The following is a 22,873-nucleotide window of genomic DNA, read 5'->3' on the forward strand; positions in this document are numbered from 1 at the left end:
TTGCTTGTAGTTGGGGGATGCTGCCTTCTCCTACAGCAAACCAGTCACCCAGCCAGGCTGGAAGCAGTGGTGACCCCACAGCTGGTTCCTTGTGTGTTTCCTTTGTGTGTGTTGTCTTCTCGATTCTGCATACTGCGCGTCGTATTGCATATATCTCATGCCCTTGCTGGAAGTGGACAGTGGGAATTAAGAATCCTCATCACCTTTCTGAGTCAATGTTTGATTTCAGTGTCACCACCACATCCAGACGCAGGGGCCATTGTCTGCCTTTTGCAACTAGGGAAATGGAGTCTCCTCACACCGTTTCCTGTGCCCGGAGAGCCCTGTCACTCATGTTCAAGCTCTCTGCTGTGCTCCCTTCACCTTCTGTTTTGGGAAGCTCCCTCACAGATCACCCAAGAGTGGAATACCTCCTGCTTTCCGCCATCCCTGTGCCGGGGCTGGGGCTGTGCAGGTGGGTGAGGCCCACCCTGCTCTGGAGGGTTCCCAGCCCAATGGAGACACATATGCAAACAACCAGGGCGACTGCACAAGCATGTATAAGGCACACCCCTAACGTGGGTCCCATGATGTTATGTTCTTCCTCTAAAACCTTCCATGGCTCTCACTGTCCACCAAAGAAAAAACAAACGTCACCTGGCATCAAAAGTCCCCCACTATCTGCACTGCTCTGTTAGCTCCAGCCACTGTCACCCCTCCCAAGCTCACACCGGTCTTAGCTCCAGCCACTGTCACCCCTCCCAAGCTCACACCGGCCTGAGCTCCAGCCACTGTCACCCCTCCCAAGCTCACACCGGCCTGAGCTCCAGCCACTGTCACCCCTCCCAAGCTCACACCGGCCTGAGCTCCAGCCACTGTGACACCTCACAAGCTCACGCCCTCCTTTGATTGGCTGAAGACCTCCTAGACTTCCCATCACCAAGCCTTTGTTCACGTGTTGCCTCTGTTAGGAATGCTCTTTTGTTTGGGTCTGCGTGTGCACAAGAAATGAAACCCTCCTGTCCATGCATCTTTCCTGACCAGTTTCCCCCTTTCTCAGCCCCAGCTCCTGACCTTCCCTGTCTATGAGCATCACAGCCACTGTGTTAGGGTGCTTAGCATTTCAAACTTTCTGCCCTTTGCTGGCAGGTCTTTCCCCGCAGGTGGTGGTTCTGGTTTAAGCAAAGTCAAGGGTGGTCCTTATGAAGACACATTGGCAGGCAGGGTGGACGGGCCCTGGAAGCCAGCGGCAGCACTTCTGTGGGCCCCGAGGGTGCGGGAGTCCAGGCAGAGAGGAGTCATGGCCTGAGCCTTCTGCCACTGTCTCCTCCCACAGGGCTCCAGCATGCTTCATTTATTGTGTGTTTTGCCATTTTCAAAACCAATTTCACAATAAGAAAGAAAACATTTTCCTATTGCCAGCTGGTAAGAGGGGGCAGCTAGTGCCTCTCGACCTACCCATGGGACCTGCCCCCAGGTTCTGGGATCTCCCTTGTGCTTCCTCCACCAACTGTTAGGCTTGTCTCCAGTGCCTGTTTGCTGCATGGACGAGGACATGGACTCTGATCCAGTTCTGACCCTTAATAGCCTGCAGCTGGGAGGATGTCCCATGCCTTCCCGGGACCTCATGTTCCCATCTGTAGAGCAGGAACGAACCCCCTCAGCCCTCGTGTTCCCAGGGGGTTAAGGGAGACTCCAGAATCCTCATGGGATGGGAGCTTTCTGTAAGGTGTGATTGGAGAACCCATCACTCCTGGATTGAGAGCTTGGCTACTGGGCCTGCAGGCCTGGGCTCCAAAATCTGCCATGGCTGTGACACCTCAGGAGGGTTTCCCAGAGCTCTCTGAGCTTCAGCTTGCTTCCAGGGAGAGTGATAACTGCTGCCTTGCAGGAAGGAGGGAGGATTAAGGAGAATCACTTATAAACATGCTTGTATACACAGTGCAGGGTATGCTGGCAGAGCTGGCTAAATGGAGACGATTGTTTCTTGTGGTTTTAGAAGCTGGGATACACAGTGTACCAACTGTCCCTGACCATCCCCAGAGCCTCCAGGAGTGGGTCTTAGGAGCTTCCAGCCACACTCCCAGGTCCAGCATAGGTAGTTATTTATTTGTTTATTGAGATGGAGTCTCGCTCTATTGCCCAGGCTGGAGTGCAGTGGCACGATCTCAGGCTCCCTTGTCCTGTGTCTGGGTCCTGGCCTGAGCCAGGCAGCTTCCTCACCAGCTTCTGGGCCACCCTCTTGGTCAGGAGCATCCTGGTGTTTCCCAAAGCTTGGCTTCCCAGTGCACTCAACCTTCAATATATCTTACTTCCCTACCTTTGCTCAAATATCCTTCTCCAATTGTCTTTAATTAGAGACCTGCAGGCTTGATGCCAATGCCACCTTCTCCACAAAGCCTTCCTGGATTTCTCCCATCCCTCCTTGAGCTCTCATACAAACTTTGCGGTCTCTTCTGACCCTTTTTGCAGTCATCTACGCTCTTATCTGCAGCCCTCTTTCCTGCCAGCTTGTTCATCCAGGACCCTAGCACCCAGCGTAATGCTCAGCTGGGGGTCACCTGGTCTTGGCTGGGTTGAGGGGAAACCCTGATTAACCCCATTCCTCCACTTTCCTGGTCTCCTGATTCTTCTCTCCAAGGTGTTTCCTTACATCCACTCGCCACCTTCCCCTTGACCTCATTGGCTGCTTCAAATTGGAATAATTTTGTGGCTGCAGTTCAAGTACTTTCTCCCACTTGGCCTCGCAGCCCTTGCCAAGCACTCCTGGACTGTGTCCTTGCTGGTGATGGGCTATAAAAGAACCTCGCACCAGCCAAAGAGTGTAATCATCAGGACAGTCAAAGAGAGTGGAATCTACTTCTCAAAATTTGGCTTTTCCAGCCCAGCCACAGCCTCTGGCCTCCCCTGGCTTCAGGCCTCCAATAAACACCCTACAGGTTGATCTTTCAGGGCAGACGTTTCTTCTCCAGGTCGGGGAAGGGGGCTTGGTGTCTGGCCTGCCTTTGGACCAGCCAGCTCCTCTGCTTTGGTAAAGAAGCATCAGACTCACTCCCTTGAAAAGGCAGTGGGTCTCAGGTCTTTGTGTCCCCCTCTGTCCAGCCTGTGCCTCTTTCATGAGGATAAGAAGGACAAAGGTCCAGGGGCCTGGGGGGACCACACAGTCAGGACACCAGGCTTTGGAGAAGGGGCCATTGTCCACACGGGACATTCCAGACCTGGCTGCTCCTTCTAGATGTGGCCAGGGGAGATGGAATTTCACTTCTTCCCCAGAGTTGTTGGCTCCTATGATTTTCAGAGCTGGACTCCATCTGAGCTGAAACCGGGAGCAGGTGTGGAGGAGGCTTCTCTGGCAGCTACAGAGAATCATTCCTGTGGTTTCCGTGGGTCCCCAGCTCCCCTGTTTGTAAAATCGGACTTATTGTGATGCCTGTCTTGCTAGCTTGGGGAATATGAAGTCTCCTTTCACATTTCTGGGAATCAGAAATATCATCTTACTTTTTTTTTTTTTTTTCCTGAGATGGCATGTTGCTCTGTCACCCAGGCTGGAGTGCAGTGGTGTGATGGCTGGAGTAAAGTGGTGCGATCTCGGCTCACTGCAACCTCCACTTCCCGGGTTCAAGCAATTCCCCTGCCTCAGCCTCCTGAGTAGCTGGGATTACAGGCACATGCTGCCATGCCCAGGCTAATTTTTGTATTTTTAGTAGAGATGGGTTTCACCATGTTGGCCAGGATGGTCTCAAACTCCTGACCTCGTGATCTACCCGCCTCAGCCTCCCAAAGTGTTGGGATTACAGGTGTGAGCCACCATGCCTGGCCCTTTTTATCTTATTTTTATTTTTTTAGTGACAGGGTCTTGCTCTGCTACCCAGGCTGGAGTGCAGTGGTGTGATCATGGCTCACTGCAGCTTCAACCTCCTGGGCTCAAGCAATCTTCCTGACTCAGCCTGTTGAGTAACAAGGACTACAGGCATATGCACTAGGCCTGGCTAGTTTTGTTTTGTTTTGCTTTGTTTTAATTAAAAAAATGCTTTTGGAGAGATGGGGTCTTACTATCTTGCCCAGGGTGGTTGCAAACTCCTGGCCTTGGTCTCCCAAAGTGCTGGGATTACAGGCCTGAGTCACCATGCCCGGCCTACTATTATTTTTAATCAAATTAAATCTCTCTCTGAATGACAACAAATTCATCCTCAGCCATGCTGTGGAACCCTGCTCCTTGGTGGTGTGAAACGTCCTGGGTGGATAATCATATTCGGTCTAGAACATTCCGCACTGACCCTTGGGTCTTCGGGCCACACTGGCCACTATGGTACTTTTGTTTGCCCCATCATTGCTTGCTGCTGAGAGGGACTCAGGGTCCCTGTCTGGGTACTTCCTGTGGCCATCACTCCTTGGGCTCCTGCCACATCCTGCTACTTGGCCAAACAAACCCTGTTTCCTCTCTTGGGGCATCTCCCCATTCTTCACTCCCCCTGAGCAGCCCCCACGCACATGCACACAGAGACAGCCTTTGGAAGGAGCTTGTTTGCCTCACTGTTTGGTAATGCACGTAGGAGGGGAAGTCCCTCTATACTGTTATCATCGTCATCATCATCATCGTCGTCATCAACGATTATTGTATGGAGTAACAAAAAGGATGGAGACCGTTGCCCATTTGCACACATTGGGGAAGAGTCTACATAACTATTCAACAGTTTACAAAGTACTCTAACTTATACCCATGTTTAATTCACAGTGTTTTTATTTTATTTTTATTATTTTTAATCTTATTTTTTGAGGCAGGGTCTCACTCTGGCACCCAGGCTGGAGTGTAGTGGCTTGATCACGGCTTACTGCAGCCTCAACCTCCCAAGCTCAAGTGATCCCTCCACATCAGCCTCCCAAGTAGCTGGGACTACAGGCATGTGCCACTACATCTGCCTACCTTTTAATTTTTTTTTTTTTTTTTTTTTTTGTAGAAACGTGGTCTCACTGTGTTGTCCAGGCTGGTCTCAAACTCCTAAGCTCGAGCAATTCTCCCGCCTCAGTCTCCCAAAGTGCTAGGATTACAGGCATGTAGCACTGTACCTGGCTAATAGTGTTTTTAAAGTTAATATTATAACCCTGGGAGGTGGACAAGCAGAGATTGTTATCGTTGTCTCAGGATGAAAAAGGAGACTCAGAGTAGTCTAGTGACCTGCCTGAGGTCACACAGCTGTCGGTGGGGCCGCATTCCACATGGCAGGAGCTCCTCCCTCACCCCAGCCATGGGGAAGGGTCAGAGACAAGCAGGCTGCTGGGAAGCCAGTGTGAGGACACTGACCGCCAGCCCCCGGGGAGACAGGCTGGGGATCTGAGCTTGAGCTTTAGACCATGCCTGCTCTTGGTAAAGACAGATCCAAAGATAAGGATAATAATAATAATAGTGAGCAGGTAGTAACTGGGATGCGGTGTGGACTGGGCAGCGTGCTCATGGCTCTCCCTACATTACCTAATGCTTATCTTCCCTCATTCTTAGGCCTAGAGAATGTCACTCCTGTGACAAAGATCACATCAGTAGTAAGGAGTGGCCCTGGGTTTGGAATCCAGTGATATTTGCCTGCAGAGACCAAGCCTTGGCTGCCACTGAATAGTAACAGTGGAATAGTAACTGGAATAGTAACAGCAATGACAACAGCTAGCATTGCTTGGAGACTTGCTATTTGCTGGACATCATGTGTTGGTCTTGGTCCTCCAAGAAGCTGACAGCAAGATGAGATAAAATGTGCATGGCATTTATTATGGGGATCACCCCTGGGAGAATATGGGGAGGAAGGGAACCAGGAGAGGCTGGTCAGAGGGATGCAGATGTGACCCCAAGGCCAGGAGAGCAGGGAGGAAGGAGCAGGGTCAGGAGGGGCCATCTCAGACTGCTGTGGGTTCTAAGGCAGTTAGCAGGAACATGGGCAGTCTGTGAGTTACAGTCACTCACTCAGCATCTCCCAGGAATGGAGCTGCTTCAGTGTCCCGGCTGCTCTTGGTCTCTGGTGGGAGCAGCCTCAGGAGCAAGCCTCTGGTGCAAACTGCAAAAGACAGAGATGATTCTGGAGGCTCAGCTGGGCCCCGGCTTGGGCCAGCTCCCTGCTGTCCCCGTGAGAGGTAGACCCTCACGCTGTACACTGAGACATGTACCTCACATGCATTTTCTCATCATTTAATCGTGAAAAAATCTGAGAGATAGATGTGATTAATACTTGCTTTTTACAAATGAGAAAACCAAGTCCAAGGAGAGAACAAAACTGGTCTGAGTTCACACTCTAGAAATGGGCCGAGTGGGGAAGGAGGCAGCCATTCGTCGGACAGCACCCAGCATGCTAATTGCCTTTGCTCCCACCTCTTACCCTCAGAGCTATTAGCAGGTTGCCCAAGACCCCACAAGAAGGGGTGCAGGGCCTGTGATGTGAATCCTGGATCCTCTGGCCTTCGAGTCCTGGCTCTTTGCACCATGCCGCTGTCTTCTCAAGGCTGTGCCTGTCTGCCTTTTGCTCAACCCTGGAAACTGGCTTGTGTGTCCACAACAGAAAATATGCCAACTGGAGCCCGAGGGGCGTGTGAAGGTGGACCTGGTGCTACGGATGGCCGAAGCCCTCTTGGCATGCTGCCCTGGGGACCAGAAGCCCGAGATCCTGGCCCAGCTGAAGGACATTAAGGCCCAGTGGGAGGAGACGGTCACCTACATGACCCACTGCCATAGGTAGGGCATCCAGGGCCTTTGTCCACAGCTGCCATTGACCCTCCTTGCCCACTGCGACACTAGCTTGGGCCCTCTGCCCAAGAGACATTTCTCTAGTCCTGGGATTCCAGGGGACAGGATATTCTCTTGGGATTAGGGCCAGCCCTGCCTGCCTCCTTCTAAATATAATCAGGTTGAATAATGATAACAGGCACTGGGAACCCAGCATGTTTTGCCAACAATTCCTAAGAGACTCGCCGTGTGTGCATCCTCCAGAGCATGGCACAGTGGCTCTGGAGAAAGAGGGCCTGGGGCCCTGCTAGCACTGTAGCCAGACTCCCTGCCTGTGCCAGGAAGCTGGGTGGTGGTCAGTGGGGACAGGGGGTGGTGGGGAGCAGACACTCGGACAGACCTGGCATTGACTATTGTCCTGCTGGTTACTTCCTGTGTGGCTTTGGGAAAGTTACCTGACCTCTCTGAACCTCAAGCACCTCCTCTGGACAATGGGAATAATCAAGTGCTCCTTGAAGGTTGTTAGGAAGTTAGAAGGGGACACTGCTTGGCGCAAAGTAGGCCCTCAGTAAACAAGAGCTGCCAGGATCATCTCCATTTTTAGAAAGCAAGGATGTGCATGGAGATGGGAATGACTCTGCCCAATGCTTTCTGCTTTCTAAATCCTTGTGCTTGAAATTCCGAACAAAGTGGCTTGATGTTCGCTGGGGAGATAGAGCCACCTCCATGTTAGAGATGGAGAAACTAAGGCAAGCGAAGAGGCAGGGTTGCAGAGTGAGTTCACAGCACCCCTGGAACCCACACGCAGGCTCCCAGCCTTCCATCCCCATTGGGTTCAACAAGCCCACAGATGCAGCGGTGCTTTGCAGCTGCCTGGACACATCCCAACCGCAGTCTGCTCCTAATATTAGTGGGTGTGCGTGTGCCAGGGGCCTGGAGAAACTGTGTTCAGAGCCCCAGTGCCAGAGAGAAATGATTGAGGGTGTCTGTGCATTGATAGTCGGAGTTCAGGGCCAGGATTTAAGGTGCTAGAGGTAAAGGACTCCCCAAGATGCGTCCCCAAAACTGGTGGTTCTGGGAGGAAGTTTGGAGTCTGAGCTCCCCCGGCTCCTACCCTCACACAGGGAGCTTATTTACTGGGCAGAGGGTCTTATCCAGTAGCACTGAGGGAGGGTCTAGAATCTGGAGTGTCAACCAGCTGCCCAGGTGACTCAGGGGCCAGAAAGGGCATCACCATGTCCCCAGACCACAGCCCCCTAGTACTGGGGAGGGGATGGCAGCACGGATCCCCGACCTGGGAGGCAGGTGACGGGTTCTTCCCAACCTTGAGGTCTCTGTGCCCACAGCCGCATCGAGTGGGTGTGGCTGCACTGGAGCGAGTACCTCCTGGCCCAAGATGAGTTCTACCGCTGGTTCCAGAAGATGATGGTCACGCTGGAGCCCCACATCGAGCTCCAGCTGGGCCTGAAGGAGAAGCAGTGGCAGCTGAGCCACGCCCAGGTGCTGCTGCACAACGTGGACAACCAGGCAGTGCTCCTGGACCGGCTGCTGGAGGAGGCAGCCTCCCTGTTCAACAGGATCGGGGACCCCAGCGTGGATGAAGATGCCCAGAAGAGAATGAAGGCCAAGTATGATGCAGTGAAGGCCAAGGCCCAGGTGAGGGTGAGGCTGAGTGGGCTCCATCTTCACCCACCCATCCATGTATCCACCCTTGTCTATCCATTCCAGCCACTGTTTGCCTACTATCAAGCTGTCTACCTACTGTCAATCTATCTTCCTACTATCAATCCATCTACTCGCCTGTTTCCTATCCAACCACCCTCCTATCCATCTACCCACTCACCCATCTACCTCCCCACTAAATCACCAAATCTCCCCTTCACTGTCCACCCACACACCACCCCATTCACTTATCTACCCCACCATTTGTTCATTCACGTATCCTGCCACCCATCTGTTGACTCACTCATCCATCTACTTCCCTGCCAGCCTAACCAATCTCCTATTCATCTCTTCAAACACTTAATTGCCCACCCATTCATCTAGCTATCCATTCACCTACCCATCAACCCAGCCACCTCTTCCTCACTCACCCATTCACTCATCCATCTCTCCACTGCCTACCCCTTCACCACCTACCTACCCACTATCGACCATCACCCACTTGTTTATCCCACCATTCACCCACCTAGCTACCCATCCCCCAATCCTCACCTACCTACTCTTCCACCACCCCCTCACTCATTCACCATTATCTACCATCCAGATACCCAGTGTTGCGCAGTGCTTAATATACATATGGGTGTGTTGACCGACTGACTGATGGACTGTGATGTTCACTTTGATCCAAACAGCTTCCCCCTTCTCCTCCTTTCTCTCTCTTCCTCTCTCCCTCCTCCCCTCCCTTTCTCCTTCTACCCTTTAGTCCTTCTCCTTCAGTGTTTCCTCCTTGCTCTCTCTTGCCCTTACCCTAGTCCCTCTGTCCATCCCCTGTCTGCATTTCCTCAACTCATTCTTGCCTTAATTTGGAAACAGTCCATTGAGTTACCAAGTTCAATTATATATTTTAGAAATTTTATTTGGTTCTGTGTTATGTCTCCCTGTTCTTTTTAACGCATTTTGTCATTTTCCCCCTGAGATTTTGCATTCCTCTCAGAGATAGCTTATATTTGCAATCATTCTAAACATACGTATTTTACAGTCTCCGTCAGATTGTTCTAGTGGCTGAAGTTCAGGGTCTAAGGCTGAAGTTCCACATCAGGCACCTACGTGTCCCCTGACATGGTAGCTTGTTTCCTTGGGGGGTGTCGTCCTTTTGAGCTCTGAGCTCAGCCTGAGCGGGCTGTGTCTGCAGAAGCCCACAGCTGGGACACCGCCTGAGAGTGGCTTTCTGTTGGCTTCAGCCGGGCTCCCCCGGAGGTTTATCTTCATGACTCCTATTTTTATGTCAGTGAATTGGCTTGGGGGTTCCCAGATCAAGCGGATATTCTAAACGTGAACCCCTAGCCAGAATCACACAACAGGCCCCAACTCCATATTCTGAAGGGTGATTGGGATTTTTGTTGTTTGTTTGTTTGTTTTTAGGCCGAGGCTAAAACACACAAGTTTCCTTCTTGAATTGTGTTTGTAACGATTTTTTTTCTACTTCACCCTTTGGCTAGTGGGGGCGGGCAGTCACTTGAGGCTCTGTCTTTTTGCAGTGGTCTCTGTTGCCTCTGAGCCCAAAGTCTCACTTCTTACTCTAGCCTGAGCATTAAACCCAAGTTTCTAGTAACCAAGACTTCAGGCACCTGTGTGAGCTTAACAGAGTGGTTTCCTGGGCATCTTTACTTCTAGCTCACAGGAATGTCTCTTCCCTCGGTGTGACGTGGGTCTGCATTGAAACAGTGTTTGTTATGTTACATTTTATCTGGCATTTCTGGCTCTCTAGTCGGCTGTAGCGCAGGAAGCTGGACGTCTCCTGGGTTCTTCATGCTGACGGTTTAAGGGAAGTAAGCTCTATGATAAGCAGAGCTAGAGAATCCACCAGGAACAGGACTCTGGCACTTGGGAAGGGACTTGGATTCCAGGCCAGGCACTGCTGCTTTCCGGCTGTGTGGCCTCAGGGCAGCTCACCTGACCTGCACCCAGGTTGTGGGGGCTGTATGGTTACATGTGAGCTCTTTGAAAACTGGCAAACATTTTGCTAACATAAAGAATGACTTCTACTCTCAGTAGCAGTGAGAATAAATAGTAACAACAGTGGCTCTTTGCCATGCAGCAGGTGCTCAGAACTATCTGTTGAAATAATGAGAACTCCACCCCTGCAGTTTGAAGGCAAGCAACACCCAGGGCCCCAGAGAGAAGTGGTAGGAGGCTCCAGGAGGCTGCACAAGGTCCCAAATGGATGGGATTCGACTTGGCTCTTGCAGAGGCAGCCAACAGGCCCTCATCCGGTCCTGCCAAGTCCCGTGTGGCACAGGCAGGCTTCACGGAAGTTCTCCAGGTCTGCCCCTCTGGCCCAGCTGGGACAGGTGCCTGGCTCCACAGCCTCTTTGCTGTGACTTTACAGGAAACAGGTGCTCATGCCAATCAGCAGACAGCGCCTGGTGCAGGGTGTAGAGATGAGATCAAAAGTTGTTGGTGTGTGTGCAGGTTTACATGTCTGTGCGTGGGGGTGTGTGCATGTTTGTATGTGCGGGTGGATGCTGGGGTGCTGAGTGAGCATCAGTTCTGGCCCAAATGCTGAAATGATTGCCTTCAAGAGCCTCATTTTCATTCCCGGAGGCTCTCCCCTCCCATGATCCAAAACACTATAGATACCATAGCTCTTATCAGTGAGAGCTGTTTTTTCTAACCTTTTCCTGTCTCTGACCTCATCTGCTCCCCCAACCTTTCTATGAAGTAGATAGAGAAGCTGTTATTGAACTTTTTTTTTTTTTTTTAATCTGAGACTGAATTTCACTCTTGTTGCCCAGGCTGGAGTACAATGGCACGATGTCAGCTCACCGCAACCTCCTCCTCCCAGTTTCAAGTGGTTCTCCTGCCTCAGCCTCCCAAGTAACTGGGATTACAGGCTTGCGCCACCATGCCTAGCTAATTTTTTTAGTAGAGATAAGTTCTCTCCATGTTGGTCAGGCTGGTCTCGAACTCCTGACCTCAGGTGATCCACCTTGGCCTGGGATTACAGACGTAAGCCACTGAACCCGACCTTTTGGACTCATTTTTTAGATTAAAAAACATTCTATGTGTCAGACACCAGCGGCCCAGTAGAAAAAGCCAGAGGTGCTGGCGACTCCTAAGGTGGTACTCCCTGCAGTGGCACCTCAGGTCCTGGGTGAGTGTCTGCACCTGTGACCATCAGGATGAGCTGGGGCCCCGGGTGCTTCTGTGGTCAGGCTGGGACAGTGAAAGGCAGGTTTGAGCTGCTGAAGAGGGAGCCCTTGCGTCCAGGGCTCTCAAGAGGCGAAGGCCCACCTGGCAGTGTCCTGGGGCAGGAGCATGGGAGCCTGTGTCATGTGCGGAGACAGCAGTGATGGGGGAGATTTGGGGGGCAGTGAGGGGGAGGCTTCCTCCGTGGTGGAAGCCCTTGGAGTTGCCAGATGGCTGGTCAATGCTGATGCCAATATGGAAATGGGGTGCTGTTGTTTGTGGGGTGACTGGACCCTGCATGGAGAAGTGAATTCAGTTTTGGCTTTCTCAGCTGTTGGTTGAAGCCTGTGGCTCCTGATTAAGTCTTCCTGCAAGCTTGAGGACTTTGTTCTCACTCACAGGGAGCCTGGTCAGCTCTTAGGCAGGAGACCTGTGGTGTACCCTGGAGGGGATTCCTGCCTCTATAAATAAGCTGGTCATGGGGAGGACTGAGGGGTAGGTGGGGAGGGGCTAGGCAGACCCCTATGGCCCCTTTGATCTTGTATTCAGAAGGTATGAGCATGCATTTATAAGGTATGAGGAGCTATAACATCCACCAGATTCTATGGATGGAGCTTTTGTGGATCCAGAGGGTGCCATGTTCTTCCTAAGCCTGAGAGGCTCCTGAGAGGGGCAAACTTTTCCATTGACCTTGGCCAGAGATTTAACCACCCAATCCTAAGCTCCTCATCAGCAAGGTGGGATGCAGTCCCAGGCGTCGACCTCCTGGGTGTCCCCAGCCCTCCAGCCCCAGACAAAGGGGGAGGATTCTAGCCTTATCTCAAGGCGGGTGGCGACTCCACATACCCAGCAGCCCGCAGGGATCCTTGATGGTCTCAGCCTCCCAGTCCCTGCTCTGAACGTTGATGAAGACCCCCCCTGGGTAAAAGGTCTCTCTCAGGGCAGTCCGCTGACTCCAGCAACAAATCTGTCCTGGTGCCTTCCTAGGGATCCAGGCCTGGCTTCGGGGTGGGATTGGTCTCTAGGTTCAGATTAGTGCCCTTACTTTTACCTATGAGAGCCCATTGCCACTGCTTGGTGTGCTAGGAACAGGCCACTGCTCCAACAAGGAAAACACATTTTTGACGTCCAACATGTTAAGTAGCACAGCCTCTAGGGTTGATGGGGACAGAGCCACAGAAGCACCATGGGGTCCTTCCTGAACTGGAGCCTTTGTGACCACCTGATGGAGGGAGATTCTTGACTAGGGCCAAGGCTAAGCCCAGAGGGGAGCAATGGCACATTGTCACCCCACAGCGTTTGCAAGTGAAGTGTAGACAGGGCAGGCTGGCTGCGGGGAGGGGCTTGCTTGTTTGTTTTTAATCCTGATTTAGTTTTCCCAAAGGCAGGCACATGGAAGCATCTTCACCCCCCGCTGCTTCCCGTGGTGGCCCTCACAGAAGGCGCGTCTGTCTGGCATCTTGGCCATGAACCAGAGCTGCTTGTGATGAATCAGAGCTGCTCGTGCAGCCCTTTGCAGAGGCATAAATCCACACCACCCTTGTTAATTGGTTGGGTTTTGACATTCCTGACAGCTCTGCCCGCCGCAGATAGTGTAATTGCTGGGTCTAATGAGAAGGTTGAGCACCTTCCCGTTTGTCACCCTGTCATTCTCCAGCACGGCTGGATTCTGCCCTGTTACTGTTATGCCTGGCGCAGGTCTCAGCTGGATCCCTGCGCCTCCTGCCAAGGTCCCCTCTGAGCACCTGCTCCCCATCACACAGACTTTTATTTACCCTGGACTTCTCTGGGTGCCAGCACCTCATCCTTCACACCCTGGGAGCTGCGGCCGGCACTTCCATGGGAGAGTTCACTCCTAGCTGCATCTATCATCATCGGCGCGGCCAGGGGCCCAGCATTCAGCCTCTGCCTGTTACTCCTGACCCACTTTGTTTCATGAATGAGCCTTTCCTGTGGATGGAGGAGGCTCCAGGAGAGTTTTGACGGATTTAAATAACCCTGCAGGAAGGGGAAGCCAGCAGGGGAGCTTGCCGAGGCCCTGGAGCCATCCTTAGGGCTGCAGGCGGAAAGCATGAAGGGCACCATCCTCCCTGCACTTGCTCCATTTTCAGATTCAAGCAGGGCCCATGTTTTGTAAGAATTTTGTCTTTCTTTATTCAAATTGTGAACTATTTCAATTACTGTAACTTTAAAATAGGCTTTTGACTGGGCGAGGTGGCTCACGCCTGTAATCCCAGCACTTTGGGAGGCTGAGGCGGGTGGATCACTTGAGGTCAGGAGTTCGAGACCAACCTAGCCAACATGGTGAAACCCCATCTCTTCTAAAAATACAAAAAAAAAAAAAAAGAAAAGAAAAGAAAAGAAAAAAAGAAAGAAAGAAAAGAAAAGAAATAAAAGAGAAAAAAAGCTAGGCATCATGGTGCACCCCTGTAATCCCAGCTACTTGGGAGGCTGAGGCATGAGAATCGCTTTAACCCAGGAGGCAGAGGTTACAGTGAGCCAAGACCAGGCCATTGTACTCCAGGTTAGGGGACAGAGCGAGTCTCTGTTTCAAAAAATAAGAAATAAAAATAGCTTTCTAAATAAGAATGTATGGTGCCTCCAATGTTATTTCTGTTTTTCACAATCCCAGTTGGAGTGCTCAACATTTGTTGTTGTTGTTGTTATTTTTTGAGACAGAATCTTGTTCTGTCAGGTGAGATAGGCTGGAGTGCAGTGGTGCAGTCACAGCTTACTGCAGCCTCTTACCTCCCGGGCTCAAGCGATCCTCCCGCCTCAACCTCCCAAGTAGCTGGGACTACAAGCGTGCTTCACAAACCCAGCTAATCTTTAAATTTTTTGTAGAGATGCCATATCACTATGTTTCCAAGGCTGGTCTCGAACTCCTGGGCTCAAGCGATCCTCCTGCCTCAACCTCCCAAAGTGCTGGGATTACAGACATGAACCACCATGCCCAGCCTTGAGAGAACTTCTCAGCTCTCTACTGAAGGGCTTGGTCCTAAGCCTGGGCTTCCCGTTTCTAAAATGGGGATATTTTCTCCTACTTGCAGTGGTGGTTGCAAGGTTTATATGAATTCATATTTCTAGATTTGGTGAGGAGCTTCCCAAAGAAGAGAAAGGCATATCTGAAAGAGCTAAGGGTGCATTTCAGATGCATTTGCTGGTTCACTCTACCCAGCTGAGAATGTCTGACTTAGCTTTGTGGATGGTCAGAACCCTCCTGGACAGGGCCTGGCTCCATGGTGAAGAGCTGAGGTCAGCCAGCTATGGTTCATGCACCACATCCAACCCATTCCTAGCTTCAGCCTCAGCCTCCCGAGTAACTGAGACTACAGGTGCACACCACCACACCCAACTAATGTTTTTATTTATTTTTTGTAAAAATGAGGTCTGACTGTGTTGCCTAGGCTAGTCTTGAACTCCTGGGCTCAAGGAATCCTCCTGCCTCAACCTCCCAAAATGCTGGGATTATAAGCATGAGCTAGAATGGCATTTATATTTTCAAACGGTTGGGAAAAATGAAAAGCCAAATATTTCTTGATGTGTGAAAATGACATGAAAAACATTTCAGTGTTCATAATTAAAGTTTTATTGGAATGCGGCCATTCTTTTCACGTTATCTGCAGCTGCTCATGTGCTACAACAAAAGTTGCATGACGGCGGTGGAGGAGCTCCATATGGCAGGTCAAGCTAAAAGCATTTCCTGGGTGGCCCTTGACAGAAACAGTCAATGATTTTGGAGTCTGACACTTGCTGTTGGAATCTTTTCTGTAAGACCAAGAGAGTTCTGTGACATCCCAACTCCAGTCTGAACATTTGCAGATTAGGAGGGTTTTGCGATTGTTTGAGTATTAAATAAGATAATGCTTTGAAGTTTCATGCACACCTAGCATAGGTGCTTATTGAATGAGTCTCCTTTTTCCCTTTTCTTGGCTCTCTTTGGAAACTTCCCTCCGATGGCAAACACTCCAGATTTGTGCTTCCTGCCATTCAGGAAGCGTTCACAGAGCCTGCCCTGAGCTAGACCCTGGGAGATGAAATAACAGGGGTAGCCTTTTTTCTAGGGACCCCCTGGATCCCCCAGTGGGTGACGATGCCATGGACAACTGCTGTGCTGGAGTTGCATCCCAGTGGTTTGGGAACGCAGAAGGAAGGCCATTAATTCAGCTTGGGGCAATGGGCACAGCCTCAGAGTGAGAAGGGAGCCTGGGGTTAGTATGGCAGGTGGGCACCCGCTGGGGGTGTCAGAAGAGCTTGGAGAAGGCAGGAGACGATCAGCAATGCCTCGAGGTTGTTAAGCACTTATCAGTTGCCAGTCTCTGTTTTGGGGGCTGTGTGAGCTCTGGCCTATTTCATCTCACTTTCTCCCAATGAGGCAGGTGTTATTAACCATACCATATGGATGAGGGGACTTGGGCACAGAAGGGTTAATTAGGTACCTAAGGGGGGCCAAGGTTCAAGCCATAGGCAGTGGGATCCCAACCCCAGGGTCTTGACTGCTGGACCACAGAGCTACATCATGGGGACCTGTCCTTGAAATGATAGGCTACCAGGATTGGACTTGGGCCTGGGGCCAGTGGGGAGCCATGAAGGAATATGGGGAGACAGCACTGTGATCAGGGCGTGTTTTGAAAAACTTAGTCTCTAGGAGTACAGTCTGGCTCATAGCAGGGACACCATCATTTTTCCAAATGTCAGCCACCCTCAGGACATCATCTTGCCTCTGTGTTGTTAAGACCTTTGGTGGGACTGGCTGAAAATAGAGATGACTCCAACCCATGCAACACATATTGCCATATTCATGGGGAAGTGGGGCAACTTGCCATTGATTTGCACACCCTGTGGACACTGTTGTGTAATGGAGCTAGAAATACTGGTTTCTAGCATTCAACCCAGCTCAGATTGAATCTTGGCGCTTCCTAGCTGGGTGCCCTTGGGCAAATCGCTTTCTCTCTCTGTATCTTGGTATCCTCATCTGTCAAACTGGGATTGTAATGGTACCACCTTATGGAGTGGTCAGAAGAGTTCACTGAGCTCGTGTATGTCAAGCTCTTAGAGCAACGCCCAGCACCTTGATGAGCGCTCAGAACGATAGTGTGATGTAGTAGTAGTCAAGCTCTTAGAGCAACGCCCAGCACCTTGATGAGTGCTCAGAACGATCGTGTGATGTAGTAGTAGTCAAGCTCTTAGAGCAACGCCCAGCACCTTGATGAGTGCTCAGAACGATAGTGTGATGTAGTAGTAGTCAAGCTCTTAGAGCAACGCCCAGCACCTTGATGAGTGCTCAGAACGATAGTGTGATGTAGTAGTAGTAGTGCTAATGTTGCTGCTGCCGCACCTCAGTCTTGAATGTCATTCCTAGGATGTGGCAAACAAGAAAGCCAGCTGCATAGTGACAGGGCCCAGTGTCAACATGCTCTGGTCTCCAAAGCCAAGTCTCTTGGCATATTGCTTGTAAGGCAGAACAGAGTATCTGAGAGCTCTTTGTATCTAGAGAAAGGGCTGGGGGTTGGTTGCACCTCCTGCTAACACACACAATCACACACACACACACACACACACACACACACAGGCAGGCTACGGGTTTTCTGGCCTTTGGGCTATCTGGGCTGGGGACCCTCATGGCTGGTGATTCTCCTCCTCCCGCAGGACCGGGTAGATCTGCTGGAACGGGTGGCCCGGGAGCATGAGGAGTACCAGGCAGGCGTGGACGAGTTCCAACTGTGGCTGAAGGCGGTGGTGGAGAAGGTGAATGGCTGCCTCGGGCGGAAATGCAAGCTGCCCATCACACAGCGCCTCTCCACACTGCAGGTAATCCCCAGCTGTGTCTCAACCAGAGGGACCCTAGGGACACTCACAGAGGGCGGATTCTATGGCATAGTTTCTTTAATAGGACAGTGCTCGGTGCCACAGAACACATAAGTACCTACAGACCCCCATGAAGAGAAGCATGGAATCTAGTCTAAACGCTTGGGTCCTCAGAGGCTTTATGGAAATCCCTGGCCAGCAGAGCATTTGGAAAACCAGGACCACAGAAGCACGGTCTAGGCCAGTGGTCTTAAATGGGGGGCATTTGGCAGTATCTAGAGACTCCTTGTCCCGAGGAAAATCTTCGGCAATGTCCTAAGACAGCAGAGGGGGTGGATGCTGCTGCTGCATCCAGGTGGCGACCGGGGTGCTGCAAAACCACCGTACAGTGCACAGGACAGCCCACACAGCACAGAGCGATCAGCCCACGTGGCAATGGTGCCAAGGGAGAAGAACCGTGGTGCAGGCACCAGGTCTGCCTTTGGGAGAAGTGGGCTCCCCACTTTTCACCTGCTGTGTGGCTTCCAGTGAGCCCCTGACTCCCTCCATAAAGTCAGTGGGTAGAATGTCTTTAACAATTCAAGAAGCACTTGATAAATTTTGCCACAACTGTGCAGTACCTGAACTATTTCTTTAATATTTGTATTTAAATGGACTCTTTTTTTTTTAAACTGATGATTATTTATTTAGAAAGAAAACATATCACTGTCATAAATGGAAAAGATGGTGCCAATTCCAAATAGGTAGATAACCACACAAATAAATACAATGAAACCGAACGGAGCCATTTGGTTCTATTTGGCTCCACACTGTTTCCAGCTGAAGGCGTGGAAAGGAAGATAAACGAATGTCAGAAAGTGTTCAAGACAGAAGCACCCAACAGAGACTTTTTTCTTGACTTAATCAAATGGCTTGAAAAAGACTTATGGGGAAGGAATTAGGTTCTCAGATGGTGAGTCCATGCTGCTTAAGGCAGACAGTCCAGCCCTTGGGAAGGCCCCTCTGGCTCTAACATGGGACTCCAGGAATCAGTGTTTTGCAGGGCAGTCCTAGGTCTGCTCTGGAAGATGCACCAACTGTTTTCTTTTTCCCTGCCTGTTTTTCCCTCACTCCCTCTACCCTCTTCAGGACATTGCCAAAGATTTTCCCAGGGGCGAGCAGTCTCTGGAGAGGCTGGAGGAGCAGTCTGTGGGCGTCATTCGGAACACCTCTCCTTTGGGTGCAGAGAAGATCACCGGAGAACTGGAAGAGATGAGGAAAGTTCTGGAGAAGCTACGCGCCCTCTGGGAGGAGGAGGAGGAGCGGCTGCGGGGCCTGCTCCAGTCCAGGGGAGCCTTTGAGCAGCAGATTAAGCAGCTGGAGGCTGAGCTCAGCGAGTTCAGGATGGTCCTGCAGAGGCTGGCCCAGGAGGGCCTGCAGCCTGCGGTGAAGGCGGGGACCGAGGATGAGCTGGTGGCCCACTGGAGACGCTACTCGGTAAGTGTGTTTGGCCGAGTCATGGAGCCCGGGTTGCTGTCTGTGCCCCAGGGTCCTGGCACTCAGACCTCCTCTGTGATGGAGAATCGGGATGAGCCCTGAACACACTCACTCCGCTTCTCCAGGATTCTTGATATCTCAGCTCCCTGAGCGGGGAGTAGACAAGTTGGATGTTTATCCCCATTTTCTGGAGGAGAAAGCTGGGGCCTGCAGAGATTTTTTTTCCCCCCAGCATCCCTAGAGTCACATGGTGGGTCTGTGAAGAAATAACAGCAGAAGTGGATTGGGCAGCCAGGGCTGGGCCTCAAAGCTAGTCTCTTGCCCAGTGGTGGGATAAGATGTGGGCTTCCTCTGCGTGGAACAGGGAATATTGGATCAGAAGGGGAAACTCTTAGTGTGGAGATGATGGGGAACAAACATGGGCCTCTAGAAGGCCAAGCAGCCCGGGGGGGTGCTTCCCAGACCAGACACGACATCCCATCAGAGGCTCCCCACCCCTCCCCGCAGGTATATGAGCCGAAGCTTGACTTGTGGATAAAGAGAGTTTTAAAATAATAAGCAACGGTCCTCCCCACCTCTGTCTGTATATATTGTTAACTCAGGATCACGACTCCATGAGAGGAGATATCTCCAAGGGAAGTCATCCCAGGTCTTACCTGCACTCTGCCACCTTTGTTATATTTCTCCTCTTCCTTCTAATCTCTGCCCATACGCAACAATATTTTTTGTAGGGAGAAACAAAGGGCACGTATTCTTCAGGACTGTCTTCTCGTTCGATCTTGTAACAGAACAGGTTACCCTGCAGTGATCACCTTCCTGCAAAGGGAACTGTCCCCCCTCTTTAGGACTGTGTGCCTCAATGCTCATTGGAGGTGGTATGGCACAGTGGTGAGGGATGGGGACTTTGGGGCCAGACTAACTGGGTTTAAGTCCTAGTTTCACTCCTTGCTAACTGAGTGGCTTTGGGAAAATTACTTTAACTTCTGTTATGTGTGAAATGAAGCACTGAGAGGCTAGGAGACTTGCCCGTGGTTATATATCCAATAGGTGGAGATAGGGATTTTAACTTGAACCCAGGTAATCTGACTAAAGGTCATATGCTTCCAACCACTGGGCCAGCTCAGGCTCCCAGTTCTAGAAAATTAACATAGCAAGAGGAACAGACCAGGAATCCAGACATCAGTGGATCTGTCCCCTCCGGGACTGCAACCCTGGGATGCTCCCGAGAGAGCAGAGGGCTGGGTATGACTTGCGTTATCCCTCTGCTGACCAGAACAGGACCCTTGTCTGTTTCAGGAAGACTGTTTTCATCGAACGTTGAAGTCAGGGTGGATTTGTGGCTTATCCAGTGTCAGGTCAGGAAATGCAACTACCTGGCAGGGTCCACCCTCCTGAGCCTCCCAAGGAATCAGCAAACTAAACCTGATAACAGTATAGGTCCCAGCACGGCATGTCAGAGCTGGAAGGGATGCAGTCTTATTTTTACAAGGAGCGAACTGAGCCTAGAAAAAGGTCATGCTTAGCCAGGCCACCCAGCCATGGGGCAGCGTCCTTCCCAGGAATGAGGGTCCTGGGTGTTCCTGTACTGCCTCAAGTTGATGATGGGCCTTCCAGTGGCCTGGACAGGCCTCTCTCCAGGGGCAGCCCCTCTGCACCCTTGCCCTTCTTTGGCTGAATTCCTGCTGGCCAGCCAGCTTTCCTGACCACTGATATGCCGGGCTGCTTCATGAATGATTTTCAACCTGCCAGTTCCCACAAACCAACTGTGTCTGGTCTGTGAAAACTTTCATAGACGTCATGACATTTGCTAACTAATTGAATAGCGATAGGAATATTTTTGAGAATGAACAGGGCTGGCTGGTCAGCTTCTGTGTCCTTCTGCCTACATAGTGGCAGCCACTATGCCCGTATTGCCCCAGCCACTGCCTAAAATCCTTCCCTCTATTTGTGCTTTCTCCCTTGAGCTTAATCCTCTAAACCCTGTTCATCCGTGGGTCACCCCAGGCTAAGCCTAATTGGAGCTGCCCCTGGTTCCTCGTGAATGAAGGATTGAGCAGAGGTCGGTATAGTCAAGAAGGGCAGAAGCACGAGGCTGCCTCCTGGGATTGAGGGAGCTGGGGATGGGGAGGGACCAATGTACCCCTGCTCTGTACCAAGTGCCTTGTCAGTATCACCCGACCCATGTGGTTGGTGAAAGTGACCCCATTTATCGATGAGGAAATAGCCCAAAGTGCACAGCTAGGAAAAGACAGAGGTGGGTCTCCAGGCCAGCTCTGTGTTGTGGCAAAGCCCATGCACTTTCCACTACCCCACCTTGCCTCCTACTGAGCAGGGCCAAGCAAGGGACCGGGAGTCCTGCAGATCAAGGTCAAACGCAGAACTTCCCAGGACAGCAGGGAAAGGCTGTGTCTGGAGTGTCTGCACACATTGAAGTGAAGCAACTTAGGAATAGTCCATGCAAATATCTTCTAGGCCTGCCGAGAATAATAACCGGGTTCACAAGCACCTTTAGAGGCATGAAGAGGCCCTGCTCTGATGTCGGGTCCACCATCTGCAGACTCTGCAACCATCAGAGAGCTCTTAGCCCAAGTTTCCTTGTTAATAACATTGGGACACAGAGACTAGCCTTTCAGGACTGTTGCGAGGCTTAAACGAATGGGACACCCAGGGCGCTCAGCCTGGCATTAGTTATTTGTACCATTAGGTGCTAGTGTTTGCCATGGCAATGCTGGGAGGTAGGGGATAAAAAAGAGCAGAACTGTAGCCCAGCAACAGACAGGAAAGGCTGAGTTCCGGGTCATGGAGCTGGAGATGGGAGGGCAGGGACTGAGCTCAAGAGTGGGACCCAAGTTCCTGCCCCCGGTGACAGTTTCTGCCCAGCCTGGCCCACCCCCACTGGCCACGCTCACCCCCCTTCACACACACACTTATCCTGTTGAGGAGCCTCATCCTCCTGCTGTGATATCGTCATGTGCTGCAGGCAACACGGGCGGCGCTGGCCTCAGAGGAGCCCCGTGTGGACCGGCTGCAAGCCCAGCTGAAGGAGCTCATCATCTTCCCCCATGACCTGAAGCCACTCTCTGACAGTGTCGTCACTGCCATCCAGGAGTATCGGAGGTATCTGGGAAGGCTGAGGGTGGTGGGACTCAGGGTGTGCTGGAACCCACATTTCCCCATCTCCAGAAGGCAGGCTTGCTTTCTCCTGCAACATAGTAACTTCTAAATCATTCTTTGCACCTCTCAATGACTGACTTTTGCAGGTTCTCTCTTGGCTCAGACACTGTCCCCTTTGACTGCTTTGCATTTGCTCCCAGAAAGAGGCCTGAACTTTGCATTTATCCAGGCTAGTGGCTGAGCCACCCATCCTGTCATGACTCTTTATGCAGGTTAGCACTGGGGAGGGGTGATGGTCCAAAGGGAGGACTTTTCAATAGACCGACTCCATTCCCCTGCCCTCGGATGCTGACTTCAACATCCGAGCTGTCTCCAGACCAGCCTCCACCTGCCCCCTCAGCCCCTGGGCTCAGGCACAGCAGGACCTTCCAGCTTCCTAGTTTAGCAAAAGCAGCAGCCCTGTATCCTCCCTGTGCGGAACTGAGCCAAGTGTTGATTTGAAATCTGTTACCTGTCTTCACTGCATGAGCCTCCAAGGTGTTCTGAACATGGTACAACTGTCCACACAGCTGTCGCACGTCTCCTACCTCTGCCTGGTGCAAGGAGCTCTTTCAGAATGAACGAAGGGAGCTCCTTCTTTGCCGTGTGTCTCTCATCCCACAGCATGCTCAGGCCCACATCTATAAAACTGGGGCAGTGGCCTGGATCCCCCATGGCATGCTAAAGTAGCGGTAGGACTGGGGTTGGGGGGTTGAATTTCCTGTGCATGAAGCAGGCAGGGAAACAGAGTGGCCAAGGGTCTTCCTCTCTCTCTGGTTTCTCTCACTGAGGTTTCAGGTACTGGTTTCCTATGACTTGGTGCTGGACATTATGTTTGAAAAATTATTTGTAGAAATTAAATGGGCCTAGAATAACATTATCTTACTCAAGAAAGGGTTTTGT

General features: G+C 51.4%; 1 protein-coding gene and 1 pseudogene across 7 annotated transcripts in view; both read left to right on the forward strand.

Annotated features, from left to right (window-relative positions):
- The window catches only part of SYNE3 (spectrin repeat containing nuclear envelope family member 3), a 117,474-nt gene that overhangs the window by 39,129 nt on the left and 55,472 nt on the right, over positions 1–22,873 (forward strand). For all 7 annotated transcript variants that reach the window (XR_004432310.1, XM_033191446.1, XM_033191441.1 and 4 more), the window contains 5 exons: positions 6,519–6,691; positions 8,029–8,338; positions 17,183–17,344; positions 18,470–18,817; positions 21,798–21,934. Coding sequence is in view for 6 of the 7 variants with exons in the window: in XM_033191446.1 (XP_033047337.1) it covers positions 6,519–6,691; positions 8,029–8,338; positions 17,183–17,344; positions 18,470–18,817; positions 21,798–21,934 (1,130 nt within the window). In the remaining variant the exon portion in view is untranslated. The remainder of the gene's footprint in view (positions 1–6,518; positions 6,692–8,028; positions 8,339–17,182; positions 17,345–18,469; positions 18,818–21,797; positions 21,935–22,873) is intronic.
- LOC117071460 lies at positions 8,345–13,857 on the forward strand (annotated as a pseudogene).

The sequence above is a fragment of the Trachypithecus francoisi genome, unplaced genomic scaffold, assembly GCF_009764315.1.
Source record: "Trachypithecus francoisi isolate TF-2019V2 unplaced genomic scaffold, Tfra_2.0 Lachesis_group3, whole genome shotgun sequence".
Taxonomy (NCBI): domain Eukaryota; kingdom Metazoa; phylum Chordata; class Mammalia; order Primates; family Cercopithecidae; genus Trachypithecus; species Trachypithecus francoisi.